Genomic DNA, 23,193 nt, shown 5'->3' with positions numbered 1-23,193 from the left:
ATGTAGGTGTTGCTGATGACATCCAGCCCTTACACAAGCGGATTTGGTACACACTTTAGCACCATGGCCGGTTACGTTCATCTATATCTGCCAATACCTAACACCTCTCCCCTTTGTTTGATGGACACTAAATACTGGTTGCTCCCAGGTGAAAATATTTATCAGCTGGCTGAATCTGTGAGGGTTTTAGGAGCCTGATATTGTGAAAACCTGTAGATCTGTAGATCAATATGGAGGAAAAATAAAAAGACAACTGGTAAGTCTTAAAAAAACAAACAAAAAAAACAAAAACAAAGCAGTTAATCAAAATGAGGATGCTCGTTTATTTTTTATGTTGTATAGGAATAACAAATACTGCTTTGGTGATTCACCACCTCCAAAATGGCCGATGTAGCAGAAATCCATGATTTCCAGGCAATACTACCTCCTAGTGGTCGTTTCCTGAACCCAATTTAAAGAGGAGAGTTTAAGGATTTAAAAAGGAAATAAAAATAATTGTTCCCAAACGTTCCCAAAGTGGGGGGTTTAAAAGCACTTTCTGTTGATCTGAATTAAGACTGCGAGATTAGATAGATTTTTAAAACATTAAAAACTTTAATAAAAGCAGAACATAGGGGGTGAGCTGAACACATGAATTTCAAAGGATTTTAATCTAGGCAAAAACAAAAAAAGAAAACAAAAAGAAAACTGGGACGGGAAAGTGGGGCAAGAGTACAGTGAAAATAGTCCCTGACATTTCTCAAAACAATAAACAAAAGAGAGCAAAGAAAAAAGTTTTAGGGTCAAGAAGCTGAAGAAATCCAGTCCCATGCTGCCGGACACTGCCACAAACTTTACCTAAAACCCTGAGTTCATGGTGTGAAAACAGGCAAAACTGACAGATCTGCAAATCAAACAATCGATTTTTTCTCATTTGAAGCAGTGACTGACAAAAATTATACTTAAAGAATTCAACATAACAAAATACAGTTCAATAATTCACAATTCTTAGTATTAAAGTCCATAACGTGTGGAATAAGAGGACAAGAAGGGAAGTCCTGGTGGGGGGTGGATGGGATCCAGAAAGCAGGCTGTGTGGGTGATGGGCGTTGCTTCTTTTTAATTGAACTCGAAGACCACCTCTCACCCCCTACCTGGACATGTGTAGCTCGTGTGTGTAAATCAAGTCCATTTCAATTAGAAATGAATCTCTCATCGTTTGAGGGCGCCATTAGTAGCCACTGCTAAATCCACCACCCCTGTTATAAGGAGCCCCGCTCCGGTAAGAAGTATAGTTGCCCCCCTTCATCGCTCCGTAACTGGAGTGCTGCTGTCCATAGCCGTCCCCAAAGTCCCCATTGCTGTACCCGCCACCCATCTGGCTGTCGTATTCGTCGTATCCCCCGTAGCCTCCGTAGCCATCCCCCCCGTTATAGCCCCCGCCGTAGCCGTAGCCACCCCCGTAACTACCGCCGTAGCCGCCTCCGTAGCTGCCGCCGCCGCCTCCTCTTCCGCCGCCGTAACTCTGCATCCCTCTCCCTCGACCCCTTCCTCCCCGGCCGCTGGTGGACATTTCCTGCTTGGTTAGAGCCTTTTTCACCTCCACCTTGTTCCCGTTGATGGTGTGGTATTTGGTCAGGACCGCTTTGGTGGCGGAGTCGGTATCCTCGAAGAAGACAAAGCCGAAGCCTCTCTTCCTGCCGGTCTGCTTGTCGGAGATGATCTCGGCCTTCTCCACCGCGCCAAATTGCGAGAAGTACTCGGTCAGGTTCTCCTCAACGATGTGGTCTTTCACGCCGCCGACGAAGATTTTCTTGACATTGGCGAGTATGTCCGGGTTGTTGGCATCCTCTCGCGCTATGGCCCTTTTCACCTCCACGTTGTTGCCTTCGACGACATGTGGCTTAGCGGCCATTGCTGCGTCGGCCTCCTCCGGCGTGGAGTAGGTGATGAAACCGAAACAGCGGGAACGTCCAAGCTGCTGGTTCATGACCACCACGCAGTCGCTAAGGGTACCATACTGCTCGAAGTACTTGCGGAGGCCTTCATCGGTGGTCTCCACGTTCAATCCCCCAACAAAAAGCTTACAAAGTTTGGATGTCATGGTTCCTCCGGAGGATGGTGCGCAGCTCAGACCGTCCCTCTTCTTCAATGAACCGACGTAAGGGCGGGCCGTTTCACTCACGTCTTCGTAAGACGTTCCTCTCGCTGATTGGTCACCTTAAACCAAATCACCCCCTCACAATCGGCGCGCGATTGGCGTCACTGTCCTGTTCCCTTCAGGTCCCATCGGAAATCTTAATTTCCTGAAAAAGGACCGCGTAAATTTCGACCTTTGTTTTTCTTCGAATACAGTAATAAAGCTACACCCCCGATAAATTAATTTTACTTAAAACACATAAAACGTCAATCCGTGTTTTATTTTGTGTCGCACTTTAGACCCACTGGGACAAAATATATTTTTTCCAAGTGTGTACGTGAACCACGTTCAACCCTAAAATAAACGAAACTCATAAGCCTGAATTTCATGTTTTATTTTTTTAAGTGTATATTAGCTCTGCACGACTGGCTGTTTCCAGCAATTACAGCTGTGAAATGCAGTCATTTCGCTGTTAAACTATTATGATCAGAGAAAATCTGAAGTCGCTACAGCCTTAATAAATTAGGTTAGCTGGAGGCAGGCGCTTCACAATAAATGCAACTTCTCTCAGCGCCCCTCCCCCCTTGTTCCTGGAACACGATTTGAGCCCGACAGAAGCGAATAACTCCCATCACATAGTCTGACACACGAAAAGCATTTTTCCTATCAAATTCAGCTTCTTAGTTTGATCCACCTAATTTCTGATTGAAAAAAAAGACATTTTGATAGGACACCTTGTGGAGATTGTTCTGCAAGCCATTTAAACTTCAGTCTTAGTGGTCGTGCAGATCTGAAATGTAAATTATGTTAATTTAATTCTATGTGAATTTTCAGTAGTGGTAACTGAGATTGGATATAATTTATTCATTTAACACATAATTATTTATCTTGTTTGGCAAACATGTTGCAAAACACCAACTGTAACCAAGTGAAAATATAGTTAAAAGGTACCACCAAGGTTTTATTATTATTGCCACTATTGAACTATTATTTCAGCTAGTTATTTAGCCAAAACATGCAGCAATGTGCAGGCAAAACCAAAGTGGAAGGAGGCCAAATAGGAGTGATGGTGATGGGCAGACCTCCACAAGGCACCTTCAAAACTGGCACAGTATGTGCTATGCATATGGAAAAACCATGAAATCCAAGCTGTATTATGGAACACATGGGATGGACAGTAAAGAAGGGCACTCTGCATGTTTTATAAAACACCCCTAAAACAAAAACACATACCAGCTTTACATCTCTGGGCTCCCACCTCTGCAAACCCTCCACCCAACAGATTGAAAACAAGCAATCAGACTGCCCTCAGTGTAAAAAAGCAACATAACAGACATCTTGATATACAAAAATATATTGATTTATTGTGAATTCATAAAAAGAAAGGTCAACATAAGTTTCCTTTTCCTACAGGGTGATCAGAATTCGCCAAGCACCATCATCCTATAAAAAAAAAAAAAGGTAAGAGAACAAAAGCATAATTTACACTCATGACCACATCAAGCAGTTCCTTTTTAAATCAGCACAAAACCTCAGATTGGTTTTCATTTTTTATTATTTAAACCCTAACAAATACTTAAGATTACTGTGGGAGTTTTAGTCAACTCTTGTACTGATTTTCTAGTGCTCATTAAAGCCAAGACATCAAGTATTGTCTTGCATTTCATCATTGAAGCGCTCTTTAGAACATCTTTCAATTAATCTGAGAAAACTGCTTCAAGAACCACAAAGACCAAGATTCACTTTTAGACAGTGGTCAGCAGACTTGAAGACTTAAAGCAGTGCTGGAAAAACCAAATAGCTGAATATAACAGTCCACTCTGTGTAGATGACTAGTTTGGTCTACAGTGTTTGTTTATGCAAATTCTGAGTGCATTATGGCTTTTACCTGATACAAAGTAGCATCATCTCCCCTCTGTTCAATTATATATGACTAACGTTCATTGTCAAATGTGGAGGCCGTTTTAACAGCTAGCCCACTTTGCAGCTGTTGAACACTTTAATAATTTAGGTAAGAAGCATTGAGCTGCAGTGGGGTCTGCCACCATCTCCCATGTTTTTATTCCCCACCCCTTCCATTTACTGACCCGTCATGTTTTAATTTTACAACCATCCATTACCACATTAAAACCCGACAAGTGGGTTATTTTAATTACTTATTTGCAAGTTAATAAAATGAAATGTGAAGTCAATTCTGTAGACAAATGTAGAGTCAACTGTGTTGTTTACAAAGATCAACTAGATTTTTACTGGTCTTGCAAAACAAGTAAAACCAGAACTACAAGAGCCATTTGAACAGTTTCCCTTTGGCCAAAACCCCACAAAGCATGTGACTGACTTGAAATGCATCTTAAAAAGCTTTACAATTATCAGCTTCAAGTGTTAAATACTTTTGAAACAGCGCAAAAACGCCCATGCTCCCTATGAACATTGGTGGTTTCCAACCAAGATGTTGAATCAAGTAGAAAATTCTCAGACTTGACCTCAATTTTATTTGGGTACTGTTACTCAATGCCAAGTTCTCCTTTCATACGAGGATTTATTCTGGTATTAAACACAAGTTAATAAGTTACCTAGATGAAAGTCAAAACTGTAAAAGCTCAAATACACCAAAAAGAACACACTAACGAGGACTAAGAAAACGCTTTATTTTAGAAGGTGTTCCAGACCAAAAAGGCTAGAAAACCCCGATTTGGATTCAGTACTTATTTTTTTAAAACAAATGCATCAAAGGTGTACACTGGTTAGTCAGTAGCACTGGGGTACTGTATAATCAAAATTCCCTGGAAACCCAGTAACAGTTCACATTAAAAAGCACATTAACACTGCCTTTGACCACACCGGGGGAATCCTCTGAAAACTGACTTCACCTGTGGGGGAAGAAGGCACAACCACTCTTTGGTCCCCACTGTCAGCGTGGAGAGACACACACCCCCCATCGTTTCGGGGGTTACCGTCCTCGTGCCCAGGTTACAGAAGCAACCTGGAGGAGATGAGAAAGAAAACAACAGGGTGAGATTCTGCACCGAGCAAAGCTTCTCTGGAGGAGACTCCAATTTACTTGTTCCATCGTTTCATTTAATTATGGAACAATACTTGGACCCCCTTCCAACCCCCATCAAAAAATAATTAACCCACCCACCCCTCCCTTTTATTTATTTTAAGATTAGCTATATAAGACGCTGATAAATTAAATAATGGCACACGTGTGCACCATCTCAAAGATATGCCATACAATGACCAACACAGAGTGAAGACAGGTTGATTTACATACCTAGTTTGCTGGATGTGGATATCCTAAAGAGATATTTCAGACTCCTATCACAATCGACCCCAGGTAATCAACAGGGTCCTGATGTAGCCTACAAACAAACTGCTACGGCTATTTTGGCTGGGATAGCCTACTGGAATAAGAGTAAGAACACCTAAATGTAGGAATAATCAAAGATAAATATCAGAGCCCTCATGTCCACATAAATATATGTATTCAGAAGAAAAATAAAGAGTTATTAGCAATATCTAAAAACCACAATTTTAAAACAACGTCACACCCTACAAAGCCTACATGCATTGGCTGTGGGTAGACAACCATTAACCATTTCACCCACCTGAGTGTAAGGGAATAAACTGTGGGAATGATGCCATGTAACTAAAGAGCAACAAGGTGATGCCACTTATATACCTGTGGATGAACTTGAGGAAGCCTGGTTAAATAAGTAAAATAACTAAGCTAAGTGGTATAACGTTTTATTTAAAATGAACATACATGAGCATAGCAAATTGTTTTTTTTTAACAGTAGGTTTTGTTCTCCAGACATGAAAGTATACAATATACATTAGATATTGCTACAGGTAAAGGAAACATGAACAATATTTAGACTGAGACTGGCTGAGAGGTTTGGTACAATAAGGGAGAAGGAAACAGTGGTCCTGCATCCCGTCCCGCCTTTGCTGAATGACCCAATAAGTAAATAATACATGTCCGTTATCAATAATGACATAGCTATGAAAAACCATAAACATGCTTTCTCATCCTCATACATTGAAAAGTCACACTAAGTTTTCTGCAGAAAAAAACAAAATCGAAAACGAACTGCTTTAAAATGCAAATATTAAAAATAAATCAGAACTTGTCAGAAAAACAATCCTACATCGAAAAAATCCAAAAACAACGAGTGAACGCAAATAAAAAATAAATTCAACTCTAGACAACTAGACGCCGGAGGCGTGAGTACATAATAAAAAGCGATGTTATTCTTCGTCTTAATGTGTCCTAGTTGAACGGCAACAACCGCTTCTCGTTATAATCAGGTGTTCTGGGAAGTGACCTTCCTACCTGTTTGGGTTTGGAGGTCTTCGTAATGATTTGGGGGAGGGGGTCTTTGTGTCCGTATCTCTGCCATGGTTGGATTTCACGGCAGACGCCCCGTTACTGGCTTTGACTCTTGGCGTCCAATTCCGGGCTGAGGGGAGAGGGCAATTTGTGGGACAATAGTAGGGGTTGCTTTCCATCGTGCAGTCTCATTTAATAGCCGCCGCCGCCGTAGCCCCCCCTTGCGTAGCCGCCACCGCCGCCGCCGCCTCTGGTGTAGGGAGCTGCGCTCCTCTGGCCGCCGAAAGGTGGCCCTTTCATGGGGCCATAGCCAGAAGGATGCTGACCATAGCCGCTGCCAAACTCATTGTAGCCGTTGCCACCGCCATAGCCACTTCCCTGATCTCCATAGCCACCCCCATATGGCCCGCTGCCGTACCCTCCGTAGCCGCCACAGTTGTAGCCTCCGCCATTACCGTAGTTGTAGTTTCCGCCATAATCCCTGCCGCCGTAGCCATTTTGATTTCCTCTCATACCTCTACCGCCTCTGCCTCTCGGTGTCATAGAGGTTCTGTTGGCTGCCTGCATCTCCTGTTTGGTCAGGGCTTTCTTTACCTCAACTTTGTGTCCTTTGACGGTGTGGAATTTCACGACAACCGCCTTATCGGCCGAGTCGTGATCGGTGAAGTACACAAAGCCGAAGCCCCTTTTCTTTCCGGTCTCCTTCTCTGAGATCACTTCGGACTTCTCGACCTGTCCGTACTGGGAGAAGTATTCGGTCAGATGCTGCTCTTCGATGTCGTCTTTCAGACCGCCAACGAAGATTTTCTTCACCTTAGCGAGGGCCTCGGGCTTGTTTGCGTCTTCTCTTGCCACGGCTCGCTTCACTTCGACCGCGTTGCCATCGACGGTGTGCGGCCTAGCCGCCATTGCCGCGTCGGCCTCCTCCGGCGTGGAGTAGGTTACAAAGCCGAAGCAGCGAGATCGCTGGAGCTGCTTGTTCACGACGACAACGCAGTCGGTGAGCGTGCCGTACTGCTCAAAATGCTTGCGTAGGCCATCGTCGTCGGTGTCCACGTTGAGCCCACCGACGAAAAGTTTACAAAGCTGGTCGGTCATTTTTGAAAAATGGCGAATCGATTACACCCGAACACCCTCAACAACGCTCTGAACTCAAGATGGAGGTGGGGGAGAACGCAGCTGTATTTATATCATACGCGCTGTGACGACATGCTAGGCTGACTATTAGCGCCGCCTTTTCCGGTCCACTGCTGTTTCTTTTGTAGAAAAAGACTGAAGATACATGAATAACCCATGATTTAAAAAGACTTAACTACAGTGAATAGTTTTGGCCATGCTACCCTTTTCTCACGTATTACCAAACCACATCGATCTCAAAAACTTAGACCTTAAAACATGGAGGTGGGGAACCTTGTTATGTATTGCGTATCTCCTCCTCATTATTTTAAAGAGTGCGAGGCTATGACCCAATAAATCGGATGAACAAAAAAAAGACTTATTCTCTTTTCTATCTCTCCGAAATATGGCATTGGAAGATTTGCTAATGAAATTACAATTTTTATATTTGGTTTTATCTACGGCAGAGGATTAGGGCCACTGGGGGGAAAAAAAGTGGGCACGTCTTTTCCCCCTTTTCCAGAATCCTGAGATTGAAGTCAGAATTCTGACTTTTTTCTCAGAATTCTGGAAAAGAAGAAGAAGAAAAAAGACGTGCTCACTTTTCCCCAGCAGCCCTAATCCTCTTCCGTATTTATCAAGGTAAGAAAGGCTGTAGAAACTGAATAGGCTCTCAACTAGTGTGTGAAATTGTAGCAGACATTATTTTTCACTAATTTACACGTCAAACAGAAAATGAGAAAAATACTGGATTAATCTGGAGAAGAAAACCTTGTCAGTGGCTGATGTGTTTTCTGCAGAAGTTGCAGGTTTCGGTTGTAACAGATAAGCCAATCATCCTGCCTATTTTCCCCTTATCTTTCCTGCCACGATCTCCATGTAAGTGATCAAACACAAAGAAAAGGCCAATTCCCCTCGAATCCCGACGTCCTCGGGCTATGGCGATGTAGTTTCAGGTGAAAGACACGGCACTTGATTTAATTACCTTGTGCAGAGAATAACCACACCTACCAACAGCTTATGGTAATGCAGATTTCAGAGCAGACAAGAGCAAAGCAGACGGCAAACAAAGAAACACCAAAATCAAAGTTTACTGAAACCTTTATGAGGCATATTGCTCATGAAACAATCCCCATTTCTACTCTACCAACACAAACACACAGGACAGTCTGTGTCTGCACAGATACAGCTCCAAACTATAGATGGACACAAACGAGGTGACTCGTGGTTTGCTGATAAAACAACAGATGGAAGAAAGGACCGACCACAAAATTGATTATGTTAACCTGCATTTTTTGAGTATTCTGGGTGTTCAGGCTTGATTTTCAGAGTGACCTTTAGGTCCTTCTCCATATTATTTTATATCCCAGTCCTTCTATAGTACGTTTGAAAGCCATAAAGGTTGAATGTGACTCCTCTCCTCCTCCTGTCTTTGTAAGGAAAGACAAAGTCTTTACCTTCAGTAAAGGCATGTGAATGTATATTAAATGAAATGGTCTTAAAGCCTGTAATAATGGTGCTGCAAGCAGCTTCAACATAGAGTACAAGACTGGTAACGCAGCGCCATTGTCCTTCTCTTTATTATCGAGGCTTCACTGGGAAAATAGTTATGAAATTCAGACTGTAGGCAACGTCCAGTTGACTAAAAATCACCCAGAATGTCTTTTTTTAAAGGCAAAATTTCAAACAAACTGAAATAAACACCAAACCTGTCACACCAAAAATGGGAAGACTGTTTTTGTGTTTTTCATTTGGAAGCTAAAAACATCAGAGATGGTTTTCTTGTCTGAAAACTTAGTACATTTCTTTACGGGAGCAAGTACCGCTTAATTTATATTACTGTCTGTGAAACTACGAGCTTCTCCAGATATGAGAAATTATAAGCAAAAACCGCTTGACTTGAGGATATTGAAGGCTACATCAGGTTTTAAACACCCGAGAAAACACTCAAATTTACACAGCAATCTGTGCAGATGGCAAATATTTTGTTTTTTTAAAATGACATTTCTCTAAAACTCCTGAATTTATAAATGAAGATCAAGTCCTACCTAATATTTACATTAAAACTGAAGCCTTTTGTAGCCCAAAACATCCTCCAGTTTCAATCGTGAGGGAGATAAATGTAATTAATCCAGTTAGGTAGTTTAAAGGAAGCATTTAAAAATATTCCCTAACAACCAACATAAACATGGCTATAAGACAAACGATGCAGACAGCATGCACCACAGGAGGAGATGTGACTAGGAAGCCATGTCTGTTCACAAAAAAGGCTCAAATCTTGTGTTAATGGTTAAAGCAGCGACTTAACACATTTCTGCCACATTATTTCAGTAACAAACAACATTTGTAAAAGGAAAAAAGTCAAAAGTAACCTCAACAGGATTTTATTTGTTGTAGTAAAATCAAACATCTATCTAGCAGTTTTTCCACTCTTCAGTCTTTTTCTCTACTCTCTAATCTTCAGTGTGAAGGCCTGTAAGATAATGACAATGCTGATAGTCCATGTGCTTGAATGGATCAGATTAAACAACTTCTAGCCACATCTAAAACAGAGTCTTAAAGGAGAGGAGCCCAGTTTGTCAGATAAAATGGAGGGGGCGGGGGGGCACGGGGTCTGGATGGGCTAACTTGAGCTGATCATGTAGAGGAACTGGATGGGTTGGGGTGGTGGAGTCTCCACGGACATGTGGGTTTTGTCTGTGGGAGGAAGGGCACTGGATCACAGCTCCACAGGTGGCTCTGAGCAGGCCGGGTCACAGGTGATGGGCGACGGGCCGTATCTGATGTGGTTGATACTCAGAAGCGTCATCCGAGCAATCACATGATGTACACTTTCTCCGCCTGAGAGAAGTTGAAGACTTCTTTGGTTCTGGGACACACCACTTTGTCATCTTGGCGAATGGACAGAAGAGACTGGAAGAGATAATAATGAAATATCAAGGAGTGTTTTATGAAACTTTATCATCCTTTAAGTCTGCATTTTAAATTGCTTCAACATGGATGGAAGCACCTTTATACAGTCCCAGCTGGCATCATGCAGTTTACTCACATTGTAGCCGTAAACATATCCATTAGGCAGCATCATGGGAGGGTTGTTTTCATTCATGACCTCTCCAGAGATTTTACAGACTAGTCTGGAATTGGCGCAGTGGGCCATGGGTAGAGGCTGAGCCAACTTGTTAAGAGATTTACTGCACACTGGGCAGTCTGGGTTTTTAGAGGTGCCATCCTCCTTGTAGCACTGACTGGTTTGGAAATGGGAGTTAAGGATTAATGCAGATTAGGGAATAACACACAGAATAGACCCCCCTTAGAACAAAAAGCACTATCCATCTTCATATAGCTTAAGAAGTTGAAATGACAGGGTTAAGAGTAACCACACACTGGAAGGATACGGTGTCTTGATGGCAGACAGACCAGCCTGCAGGGTGATGGTGAAGACAGAGTTGTTTCCCAGCTGATGCAGTCTGTAATTGTCATATCGGAACTGCTGGATCAGCATCTTCCAGCGGGCTGGATCCAACAGATCCTGATAGATCAGAAAGAAAAAGAGAAAATAAAAGGAAGATTTTTTTTACAACTGCATTTCTGAAAAATTAATAAATAAATAATCAAGTTTAATTTGGCACAGGGGGCTTTTATAATTTGTACAATATAAAAAAAGTCTGAATTAAACAAAAAGGTCTACTTTTGTGTATAAAAGGCATACATTTGTCTTTGGTCTGCTAAGCTGCTTAAAACACAACTGAAGCTACACCCTGTCTGGTTAGTAATGTTGGGACACCACAGGGTGCACCTTAGACTTCACGTATAAAACGAAATTTATGGTCGAGCAGAGGTTTGTTGTCCTCTCCATTCCAGGAGAGCAAAGTTATAACATACAAAGAGCTGAAATTTCAATGTTTAGAACAATGAAATTTGTGTTGCATTTTTTGTGGCTCAACAAATTGATTCACAAGGCTGGACCATCACTGACCATATTCTGGGGGGCACAAGATTCCACACATATTCATCACATTTATCTTCTTGGAGCAGTTTCTAAGCTACTTTTATAGCAACAACAACAATAACAATAATAGCAACACTATGACACATTTTTACTTCCTCCAGAGTCTATTACAGTAATGCGCTCTTTTCTGGACCACCTAAAAAAAAGAAGCCCCACTGAAAGTCTTAGATTCTGACTTGGTCTTTAATCAGCGATGTTGATTTCAAGTGAATTGTGATTAACAGTTTTTCCAAGAACAGCTGAGACTGTAATCCTATCAGTAATGTAACTGCGTTGTCTAAATTAATTACAGTTTAATCCTTTCTAATTACCCCTGGCAGTATTTTTATTGAGCATGATTATATTTATGATTACTTTTATTATGATCATAAGTAATCATGACACTGAGGAAAAACACTATGATAATAATGAAAGCTACTAAGCTCTCCCGTTAATAGCATACTGGCAGGGAAGAGAGGCTGTTTCTGTAACTCTGGCACAAGCAGCTGGCACAAACACTACACTGGCTTGCCTAAAAGCGAAAGAAAAAAAGCCTTGGTGACAGTGTGCCATAGTACAATTCAGAGGATGTTGGAGTGGAAAATTAAAAACAGCAGTGCCACTGAAAGCCTGTACAAAAAGGGAATTGAGCTTTTTGTAAAAGACAATGGAGGCCCTCTGGTGGCTGGTCTGTGTCTATAGCGCTTTCTCTTTACTTCAAACACACAAGAAGTCAGGCTGGTTTGGTCACAGCTCTGCCCAAAGTGGTACCAATATTTCCACGAGGACAGACCCATGGAGTTTAAAGTTTTTCTCAAAATTTTCCCAAGTGTTTTTCTTTCTTCTTAACACAGAGCAAGAGATTTTCAGCATTTCTAAACATATCAGTTTTCTTTAGAAAGCATAAATTATCTATATTTGAACACAGAAACAAAACAAAAATGACCAGGTCAGAATTATCAGCCTGACTGAAAATCTGAGAAATCTTTATTGAGCCAAAGCACAAACTATTGCTGTGTAATGACTTCTGATCAAATCAAATGATATCCTTGTAGACATTCACACTGATAAAGACCACTAATGTTACCTTGTATGGAGAGATGTGCGTATCTGATGGAAAGGCCAGCATGCCCATCACCTGCCGAACCTCATCCAACTGTCCACCTTCTGCTTGGCTGAAGTGCTTTCTAGCATGTCTAATACACACAGAGAGACTCACAATCTCAGTAACGCAACTGCAAATGTGGAAATACGTGAGTAAAAGGCTTCAGGTGAAAAAATTATTTGTGTGTGTGTTTTAAGTACCGCACTGCATCCATGCGCTTGTTTTGTCTGATGAGCTCAATGAACTCCTGGATTCTCAGACTGAACTCAAGACAACTCTGCCAGAGAAAGGAAAGATGGAAGAGGAGGCATCGAGTTTAAAAAAATGAGGCGACCCCCCCATGGTTAATTAATAATGTCCATGGAAATCGAGACAGAACAAACAGCAAAATGATCTGTTAATATTTTACCATCTAAATGGACTGAGCAGGGAAAAACCCACATCTGTTACCAACTGGAACTATAGTTTTTCTGATTTACATATTGCCCAACTGGCAAGAAGATAAACTAAACCAAATTTTACTAAAACAAAGCCACGTCCATATAAATAATTAACAGCCAACAAGTCAGATTATTGACTCCCGTCTGAATTCTACTGAGGACTCAGACCCTGTCTAATAAAATAATGTTGGGATTAAAATGGGAACTTGCTGAGATTCTCAGCAGAGCGAAAGCTACAAGAAAAGCAATCAAGACTTAATTTTTTGCATCAAAAACCGGTTACACTGCTGACTGTTGTTTATTAGAGCCAAAACTATGCAATGTAAAAAACTGATAGCAGGGTTTTTTTCAGGGTTCACTGGTATCAAAGCTAGTATTAACAATGCCTTGAAACATCATTAATTATTCTACCTTCATCTTGCGGAGGCGGGACTTGTTGTCATGGCACCAAGCCAGGCAAGTGGCTGTCTCCTGCCTCTCCAGAGACTCCTCCACCTCCTTAGCTGTGAGGAACATCTCAATGTTCACCAGATCCTAAAAACACAACAGAGACAGAAAAACACAGGTTATTTCTGTATGTGAAAGGTATGTGTGAACGAGAAGACTTTTCTTTTAACTAACAAGCTGACAAACAGCTATGAGGATATTAATTTAAAGAAGAAGAGATCTATTAAAGTCTGATCTTCGCTACACATTTTTCATGAAGTCAATCATGGCTTAAACAAAAGAAATCTCCGAGGACCTCAGAAACAAGGACGTGATGCTCATTAGGCTGGCTATTGAGTACTCTCTATAGAGGCTGACAGACATTGTACAAAAAAAAAAAAAAGAGAAATTCAAGACCATTGTTACCCTCCCTGGGAATACTTGACTAACAAATATTCCTCAGAGAGCAAAATGTGTAATAGTACTCGAGGTGACAAAGTAACCCCGGGTAACGTGCTTCTCAGAAACTAAAGGCCTCTCACACTGGCTCACGCTCATGTTTTTGAGCCCACCATCAGCAGAACACTGAACAAAAATGTTATCCATGTCACGGTTGAATGGAGAATGCCACTGGTCTTCCAAAAGAACACAGCTGCTCATCTGCTGTTTGTTAGAGAAAAGACACTGGAACTGTTTGGTGTAAATCATAAGCACTACATTTGAAGAAATAAAAAGACAGCATTCCAGCATCTGAATCTCATCCCATCTGAAACGCACTGTACTGTTCGAGTCATGGTTTGTAGGCCTTGTCTGCCGGTCCTTAGTGGGGCGATTCATTTGATTTATACTACAAAATTCTAAAATGTCAGGATGTGCCTGTAAAAAAAAGAAAAAGCAAACTGGGTCGTGCAGCAAGACAGCAATGCTCAGCACATGTCATTCTACAAAAGAAGGATTAAAAAGAGTAAAGGTAATGTTTTGCAACATGTGCTGAGCAAATTCAATACAAATGCTCTGAAAGGACCTGAAGCAAGCAGTTCAAAACGATGAAGCCACTCAGAATTTCTCTATCCAGCTGGAGGCCATTTAAGTCCAAGACAAAAATCACACACATCTTAGATGATTAAAAAAATATTATAAATATTTAAAAAAATGTTCTGAAACAGTATCTCGAGGACAAAAAACTGTAAAATAAGTGAGGGGAAAGGTTTTAGAGACAGGCATGGATGGGGGACGTCCTGTCCTGTATAGTAATCACTAATTACAACTAGTTTGGTGACACGGTTTTTAAAATACTGTGTAGATTTCATGCATTGGCTCATGAAATCACACCATTCATAGCAAAGTGATGTCTGTGCTTCAGTATTCAAGTAGTTGTTCTTCCAGCAGAAACTCTGATTGTGTGGGCTGCATTCAACTGAATCTTGCAGAAAAAGAGAAGCACTGTAATGCTTTTGGTGTGTTTGGCCAGGGCATGTTTGTAAATAGACAGTTTTAACTGACAGCACAATTTATTTCCATGCTTTTCAGTAGTATTATCCACAGACAAATGAACTTCACAGTGTTTGTTTAAAACACTGCATTTAATCTTGTAGTGATTCCACATTACAGAAACAGTACTCTCAGGCTACGTTCACTCTGCAGGTCTTGATGCTCAATTCAGATTTTTTGATCAAATCCGAATTTTTTTGTCTGCTCGTTCACACTACAAATAAAATGCGACAGCAAACGCTCTCTAGTGTGAACGCTCAAAGCGGCCGCATGCGCAAAAGAAGACGTCACACACAACGCGCTCTGTTTAGACCCAGAGCAACAGTATTGTTTGACTGATGGCCCTTAATATAAAGACTTTGGACTTTACGTTTCCCAATTTTTGCTTTAAGTTATTTTGTTATTTAAATAATAATGTAAATAGCCTAATAATGATCCTTATTGCTGTTTAAGAGGAGCGCTGCTTCAAAGGATAGCTGCAGATTTCTGTCAGAATCTGCAGATACAAATAAAATGTTCACGTTTCTCCAATGTTTTTTTCCCAACAGTTTCACTGACATCTACACTGGATGGCCAGGAAGTGTTCATGGTGTCTACTCCGGAGCTGATAATTGGCGTCTGTCTTGTGTCAGTGACGTAAAAGACGGATTTAATGCGACTTGACCGTCAAACAGCAGTCGCTTTCTGAAACATCGGATATGTATCGGATTCAGCACCACATACGAAAGTGACCCAGATCGGATTTGAAAATATTGGATTTGTGCCGTTCACACTGTCAGACCATGATCGGATATGTGTCGCACAGGGTCAAAAAAATCGGATTTGATGCGCTTTCGCCTGCAGTGTGAACGTAGCCTAATGCAGGCTCCCTTTTGGCCATTTGGCTTGTTCTCTCATTAAAACTACCCCCATTTTAGATTTCCTATCAACAAATAGATCAATATCGCTGCAGATACAATTAAATATGAGTTGCCATTATCACTGCTCTTCCTGTTGGATAAACAAACTAATGTTTATCCATTATTAATGTAAAACCACATTCCTACTTAGGGGTGTCTACATGTTGTAGCTGTTTATTATGAACACAGGGCAGTGGGGAAAGTTGTCTTGTTCGTGTACGCGCTGTTGTTGGTCTTTTTGGTTTACCTTCAACTGCAAGTCTAAATCATAACAAAGAGCTTTTTATGGTGTAAAGAAACAGAGTGTTAAGAACAATGAAAGCTGTCCAGTGTAGCCACAGCCTGTACTTCAAGCTGCTGCTGAATTCCACTCTTGCTCCCTTTAACTCTACCTCTGCCTATCATCACCACCGTAGTGCCACATGCTGCTGTTGTTTTGAATGACCATATGCAAGGACATGTGCAAAGACAGAACATCCATAATCCTTCACTCTCAATAGCCAAAAGCCACAGAAACACAAGGACAGTACCATGGATTCTGCTTTAAGAGTCAGGGCTGTATTCACTAAATCTCCTAACAGCCAAGGAGCAGATGGAGATCCAGCAGGGATCTGCCACAGATCTGAACAGGGCCTGCCACTGACCAACCAGCTGGTCTGTATCAGCGAAATCCTTCTTGGAGTTAAACACTCTGTATATAAGGAACTGGTTAAAAGTCCTTTAAACTGATGTGCAGAGCGACAAGTTCTGCACATCAGAAGTTAAGTTGCAATTACTCCTGCACTACATACTGACAGTAAAGGTTAATACCTTTTCCCCTTGCAGATACATAATACTGGATCAAACCCTCAGTAAATAAATGTAAATCATAGAACAATTTCTTTAATTAGGTTCTCTTTTTAAAAAAATGATTTCAGGTCATATTTATGAAGAAATACAGAAAACCCAAAACCTTTGCCTCTTTCTGTACATGAACTGTAGGAGCCCTGTAATTACCTCTATACCGCTCTGTCTGGCCAGTTTCACAGCTGTGTTGTAGTAGCCACAGCGCAGCAGATGCTCCACCATCATGCGGTCCATCCGTTTCTTCTTCCACAGGTTAACTGAAGCTGGCTGGTCGCTGCTGTGCTCCTTTAAGTGCTCGATGCGACGCTTACACAGCTTGGCACTCTCGTCTTCTGCTTGAATGGACTCTGCAGCCTACGGGACACAAACACAATCACGAGAGCTACAAAATGCTTCCTGTTAATCGTTTCTCTAAGAAGGATAATTAAAATGAATTATGTTTATGACATGTAACATGGTTGACTTTAGAACAGGAACAAACCCTGAACACTGAAACCAAGAAGTCAGAAACCTTGAACGCTGCTCAAGTTTCGTTGGAACAAAACTGCTGCTTTCTGCTTCACAGACATGGCAGGATGGAAATTATGGATCACAACCACAAAGGAGTAATTTCTTTCCACTGTTACATGCAGTAAGGACTCGGTGATCCTTCAGCACATAATTACAATCCTAGGCTCGCTTTTCAGCACATCTTGTACTTTTAGAGTAAATTGAAAAAGAAACAAATCGTTAGCTTCATAGCATAATTGCCTAAGTCATTTGACTAAGTCAATGACTTAGGCAATTATGCTATGAAGCTAACGAAATATAAAATTGTATAACACCAATTTAGATAAGCATTGTTTTCCTGGTAGAAATGGAACAAAGCATGATTTATTTTTCACTTCTCAGATTTCAGATGCCCAATCAGTGCAGTGTCTAATGACATCATCTGATACACAATTAAAGTACCCCCCCTTCCCCCGCCCAAAATGAACCTTTTGTATCTGCTGAGAATGTCGACATAAAGGTAAATTTTTTATTTTTTTAAAAAAGCAAAAGTGCGATTTGACAGCTCAACACACGAGCCACCCTTGGAGCATTCCTTGGCAAACAAATGCAATCCACCTAATGAGGTGCTTTTGCTAAAACAGTGATTACTGTGGTTTTCCATGGTTGGCTCTACGTGAAGCAAGATTTTGTTTGTAAAGAAGATAATACGTGTGATGCATAGATGTATAACAGCTTTTCTACTCCAGGTTAACAAGATGTAGGTGGTTGGTTCTGCTTTACCTCTTCACACTATTTTACATGTTAGGCAAAATGATGGTGTGCAGACGGGTTCGAGTAACTTAGAAAGGCCCACAGAGCACGACCAAAATTTAGCTGCACGATTGAAGTACCTCTTTTAAGGCGTGCACTTTATCTCTTTACAAAAAGCATCAAATTATTTCTTCCCTCAATCGCATTCAAACAGCTGCCAAGGAAAATTGAGATTTCTCTGGCCTTCTGGAAACCGTTTTCTCTCTTTCCAGAAGCGAGATTTTAAATAATGCCAGAAACATTTTAAAACACAGGCCTGTAAGTGTAGCAATGACAACATACACAGGGATGACTATTATGATAGAACTATATACAGCTGCACAGTTGCACTTGAAAGCCATCTTCCTGTTGGGCCTGATTATCTCTGTAATTGCCTTTTTGTATAAAAGCAGTGCTTCTGACTGCTTCCAGAGAAAAGGCTAAAGTTGAAACTGATAGAACCTCTATTGTGTGGTCAGCTTCAGTGGAACAGAAAACAAGCAACCGCAGAGAGTCAGCGCCATCGGAGATTTACTGTTAGGGATGAAAAGAACATGTGCAAAGCTATGCATGTTCATAAAATCAAGTGTTATCATAAAAGGTGGCGGAAAATATCGACTTTTATGCCTTCAAAAACATGATGTTCAAGAGCTGCAAACTCCCTCACTAAAACTAAAAGGAAACTTGGCACTCTTACCAGTCTGGAAGGACTTGACTGTTACACTTGGAAAATGTGTATGCCTGTATCTCTTACCTTCCTCTTCAGGGCACTGAGTTTCTCCACCACTCCATCCAGCAGGGACACCACCGAGTCAACCACGGGGAAGCTGCTGAGCGTTTTCTCCAGCTCTGCAACTACCATTGTGACGTGACTCGTCTCCCTGTCGATGTTCTTCTGAGCCGCTCTAAAGCGTTTGTTCAGAGTCTCGTATGGCACCTGTAGACATCATAAATGTTCTATTTCAGACATTCATTCAAGGGGATTAATGCATCTTAGTGTAATTTTATAAGCTACGATTATAGCTCAATATGTGAATTACCTCAAGACAATATGGTAGAAAACTGTTTAAATACTAAAGCTTTACTTTTTCTTATCCTTGATACAGAACAATTGGCCATCATTATCCTTAATTTGAGATGTTCTGTTCTCTAATTTATGCCGTTTCATCTGGAATGAAGAACAAAAACATGATGCTAAACTCCTGCTTAAACATTTCCTAATACTTAAACTGAAAAACTGCAACAGATTTCTGTAAAAATGTTACTTTCTCCGTCAGTTCACTTTAAATAAAACTTCCATATCAATTTATGGTCATTCAATTTTAGAAAAGCAAGTAAGCTGTCACAACAGATTCAAGAACTTCATCCAGACCACAAAGAGAAGGGGGGAAAAAAAAAAACACCATTTCCCCTCACCAGTTGGCACACACTGGAGCGCAGTCAGAGTCTGTAAACTTCTGAAAACTCAGCTTGAAAAAGCTAAAAAAGCATTCGAAACCACGTCCTTTTCAGAGAAACCTGCTTTGTTAAATGATGTACTTATTTTCTTTGCACAACAATAAAAGTACTTAACTAGTTTCATGTGATTCTTGATATTCCCTCTGCTGACATGCTGGATCAACAAAAGAAGTGCTTTGACCGATTGAAAGGAGCGTTTCTTTTAACTCAGAGCCAAGTTTATGTCACAGATTACTAAGATGGCGAGGAAGGAATCGGGGGGGACAAACTGGAAAATGCAGCACCAAATGGGCCGCATTTCTCAGATAGCTTACTTTACCACATATTGGTATATACTCCAAAAAAAATTATTGGATGGATTTTTCGTATTACACTAACAGCTCCCATCAGAATATAACAGAGATTAAACATTACCTTTATGTCAGCCTCCACTCCCTAATATCTTTCAGTGACGACTACATTAGAGTCAGGATTCGCCACAGACAAGGTTTATACTTACTTATTGACCAGCAAATATTCTGGTTGCCCAGATCAACAAATAACTACCGGTACTCACAACTCAAATTTTTCAACACAGAAGACGATGATTTTAGCAAGATGTAAGGAAGAGCCGAGGTATATTTATAACGTAGGTAAAAGGTTTTTCCTGGCTCAGAGAGGGTCATTAGAGATAATCAGTTTGCATTACGTCAAAGTCATTTCAATATGTCTGTGTTACATTTTTAATATAAATCTATTAATTGTCCTGCTGTTATTGGCCAGCTGACAGACACAAATGTGTAGTCTCCTCAGTTCACAACACTTATTGAACATGTCAATGTTTTTGATTTTGTTCTGGGGAAAAACACATGTAGCAGGCTTTGGTAACATAGTAATATAGTAGCTAAATGGTAGATTGGTAAGCTCTAATTAACTTTTACAAAACTCGGTGCTCATTTTTTTAAAAAGCTGCTTGAAAATGATTACATATTTTTTCTGTGGCAGACTCATCCTCATGGCAATTCAAACAGACTCATAACTTTTTCTGTAGGTGGTCATGTCAATGGCATACCTGCTGGCACAGACTGTGCTAACCCAGGGTTTTTCCTGGCTCAAAAAGAAGGCTTTGAGGGTGGTGACCACACATGGAAGCACACATTCTCCTTTATAATTTAGCCATAAAGTCTTTTGTTAACAGCTTTTCAGATACATTTTTATAAAATAAATAACACATATTCTTAAATAATCCATAAGGCCCATGTCTGCAAAAATTTTTTAGCTGCATGTTGGGAAAACTGAAATATCCCCTTTCTGAATTTGACTGGCTACTAGATGTTATAACATTGCTAAGATTAGTAACCCCTTTATGATATGACCTTGATTTAGTCAAGAGTGAACATGTAATTCAGCCATGAACACAAAGCAGACTGTTATCACAGTAAAAGCCATACAGTATATGAGTATGGTGGTTATCATTCATAATTGTTTTAAGTGAATCCTTGGAAGAGACAACAGGAAGCCCATTTCAAACAGCAAACATTACATATTAATAACAATCACAGTAATAATCAATACAAGGCTCAAGTGATTTAATTATCATTTTGACTGCATTTTGCTGTCAACATTTTAATACCTTTGTGTCTTAATTGTGAGATCTTTATATATGCTTAGTAATGCAGAAATACAGATCAGATTAGAACCTTCTTCAGTTTCTGGGACAGGCATTATTACAATGATAAAATTCTGCTCAATACAGCTCCAAATGTAATCAACACTGCTGTCCTGCAGCTGTAGACTCCCATTTGATGCCAATTACAAGCATCACTCCTGTCTTAAAATGGTGCCCATCATCTCACTGCAGCATCCAACCATAGCAGCCAGAGACATCCCCAAACCAAAGCCATGCATGCTCAGCACAGAGGCATTTTAACATCAGCTGCAGCAGGAAATGCCTCTATCCATCATGCAACATTACACAATTAGTTACCACACAAAAGCAGTAAATGCGCCGGTACTCACAGCCCTGCTGTCTTTATATGACGACGCTCTCCTGATCACAGGAAGCAGCCCGGACCTGTCTTTTAGCAGCGGTGTCGCAGCAGCAGCGTTATGTGGAATGGAGGAAAACCGTGCGTGTGTGCGGCGGCGGCGGCAGGCTGTGATTTCTCTCACTGGCCATTTTGAAGTACAGAGAGGCAGCAGCAGCAGCAATCTGATGACACTGCGCTAACTCACAGTGCTGCTTCTCCGCCTGACAGCACCGGGTTAGGGGATCTTCCTCCTCCCCCGAAAGCTTTAAACCCACGTATCTCCGAACCAGCCCGGATTTCGCTTGCTTTGACGTTATGAATTGGGCAGGCTGCTCGTTAAACACGACAAATACTGGTTTTAAGTGCCGTAGCTAAGCTAACGGCCGAGTTAGCAGGCCAATCACGTTTGCATGTCACTTCTCTGACTGGGGGCGAGTAACCATGCTGCTTCCATGTAACCATATAAACTGTAACCCTTAAACCTCCTATCCCAGTGTCTTTTTTAAATGTCCAGGTCAGCGCAGGAGACAAGCTGTACACTCGCACACATACACTACACAAAAAAGCATGCTTCCCACAGGCCAGCCATCTTTAAGGTGATGCACCCTTAGGTAGGTGGTAGGTACTTAGGTGAGCTCACGAGCCATGGTTAAAAGGATAATCAGGCCAAACCCAACAAAAAGTCAAGCTATCAGCTTTTGGGCCTCTGACGGACTCAGAGTCCATAATAAAAAGAATTAACCCAGCAGGAAGCTAACCAACTAACCCCCAGCTTATATCATTTAGGGGACCACTCATATTTTTACATCCGTTCATAAAAACAAGCACTTTACGGACACTGGGTGCCTGGCTAAGCTAATTCAGCTAGCGTTAGCCTCCCTGACGAGTTCACTCGCTATCTAATGAACGACTAATTCCGATTTCTTTCCAAGTGGCACAGCACGCATCGCGTATTTTTGTAACAGCAGACTCATTGGGCTATCAATATACACCATTATGCGTTTGTGTTTACCTTCAGGGTGGGATATTCTTGGACTTTGAGAGCCATGGACAGTTGAGATGCTGTCTCCTGCACCGCCATCTTGGTTTTGTGGTTTTCTTGTGGTTGTTTGTGTTTTTTTTCTATCAGCTCAGAATGGGCTCAGCGCTCACTATCGCCATCTGGTGGGACGGTGTAAGTACTGACTCTGAAGACGTTCAGGATTCAGCACTTACTATGGAAACATAACGAAGTGACAGTTATACTCCCTCCCTAACCTTGTGCACAACATTTACACACAGCACAACACGCACGGACGTACATACACAAACAGTAGGAGGAAAATAAATAAAAAATAAATAGGATAATAGAAAAGTATTTATACCTTACAGTTATTTGCTTGCATTCCTAAACATAAACGTTTTTGTAGTTTGATAAATTCCTCACTTTTCAGAGAAGTCCAGTGTGTTGCCTCAAACTTGGGTATAGAACATTATTTTGGTGGGTATTTCTGTCTAAGTAAAAAAGGATGTAAACAGTAAGGACATAAGACATTTAAACAAGTGCAACTTCCACCAATACTTTCAGATTTGCAACTCTGAGAAATGAAATGGGAAAAAAAAGACTAATACACCTCCAGGAAGAAGTACAGAAAGGTGGTGACATCCAGGATGAGCGCTGCACTGTTTTAACCCATTCCAGT

General features: G+C 41.1%; 3 protein-coding genes across 5 annotated transcripts; all 3 read right to left on the bottom strand.

The window, feature by feature from the left end:
• Positions 1–570: 570 nt before the first annotated feature.
• On the bottom strand, positions 571–2,153 carry LOC101483200 (heterogeneous nuclear ribonucleoprotein A0). The gene has a single exon (XM_012919788.3). The coding sequence runs from the start codon at positions 2,081–2,083 to the stop codon at positions 1,211–1,213; it is 873 nt and encodes a 290-aa protein (XP_012775242.3). The 5' UTR covers positions 2,084–2,153; the 3' UTR covers positions 571–1,210.
• A 1,304-nt stretch (positions 2,154–3,457) lies between these two features.
• On the bottom strand, positions 3,458–7,623 carry LOC101482722 (heterogeneous nuclear ribonucleoprotein A0). 3 transcript variants are annotated; one of them, XM_012919782.3, is made up of 4 exons: positions 6,456–7,623; positions 5,394–5,544; positions 4,990–5,102; positions 3,458–3,562 (listed from the first exon to the last, which is right to left on the bottom strand). In XM_012919782.3, the coding sequence occupies exon 1, from the start codon at positions 7,548–7,550 to the stop codon at positions 6,645–6,647; it is 906 nt and encodes a 301-aa protein (XP_012775236.1). In that variant the 5' UTR covers positions 7,551–7,623; the 3' UTR covers positions 3,458–3,562; positions 4,990–5,102; positions 5,394–5,544; positions 6,456–6,644. The 3 variants fall into 3 exon arrangements, with proteins under 3 accessions (XP_012775236.1, XP_012775235.1, XP_076745463.1); XM_012919781.3 differs by lacking the exon at positions 5,394–5,544; XM_076889348.1 differs by lacking the exon at positions 3,458–3,562 and having other exon boundaries at positions 4,748–5,102.
• Positions 7,624–8,651: 1,028 nt separating this feature from the next.
• On the bottom strand, positions 8,652–22,672 carry maea (macrophage erythroblast attacher, E3 ubiquitin ligase). Its single transcript, XM_004553601.3, has 9 exons — positions 22,524–22,672; positions 18,799–18,981; positions 16,914–17,117; positions 13,513–13,635; positions 12,862–12,938; positions 12,644–12,752; positions 10,964–11,097; positions 10,618–10,813; positions 8,652–10,481 (listed from the first exon to the last, which is right to left on the bottom strand). The coding sequence occupies exons 1-9, from the start codon at positions 22,590–22,592 to the stop codon at positions 10,386–10,388; spliced, it is 1,191 nt and encodes a 396-aa protein (XP_004553658.1). The 5' UTR covers positions 22,593–22,672; the 3' UTR covers positions 8,652–10,385.
• Between the last annotated feature and the right edge of the window lie 521 nt (positions 22,673–23,193).

This window comes from Maylandia zebra, linkage group LG2, assembly GCF_041146795.1.
Source record: "Maylandia zebra isolate NMK-2024a linkage group LG2, Mzebra_GT3a, whole genome shotgun sequence".
Lineage (NCBI taxonomy): Eukaryota > Metazoa > Chordata > Actinopteri > Cichliformes > Cichlidae > Maylandia > Maylandia zebra.
The sequence above is the reverse complement of the archived record's forward strand: the minus strand, read 5'-3'. Positions and strand labels throughout refer to the sequence as shown.

Bases quoted from the DNA above. Each gene is read 5' to 3' on its own strand.
- LOC101483200 (XM_012919788.3), bottom strand. From the start codon at position 2,083: ATGACATCCAAACTTTGTAAGCTTTTTGTTGGGGGATTGAACGTGGAG.
- LOC101482722 (XM_012919782.3), bottom strand. From the start codon at position 7,550: ATGACCGACCAGCTTTGTAAACTTTTCGTCGGTGGGCTCAACGTGGAC.
- maea (XM_004553601.3), bottom strand. From the start codon at position 22,592: ATGGCGGTGCAGGAGACAGCATCTCAACTGTCCATGGCTCTCAAAGTC. The intron at 18,982-22,523 runs GTAAACACAAAC...TGATGTCTACAG, and splicing joins AAGAATATCCCACCCTGAAG to GTGCCATACGAGACTCTGAA. The intron at 13,636-16,913 runs GTAATTACAGGG...TTGTGTTTTTAG, and splicing joins CCAGACAGAGCGGTATAGAG to GATCTGGTGAACATTGAGAT.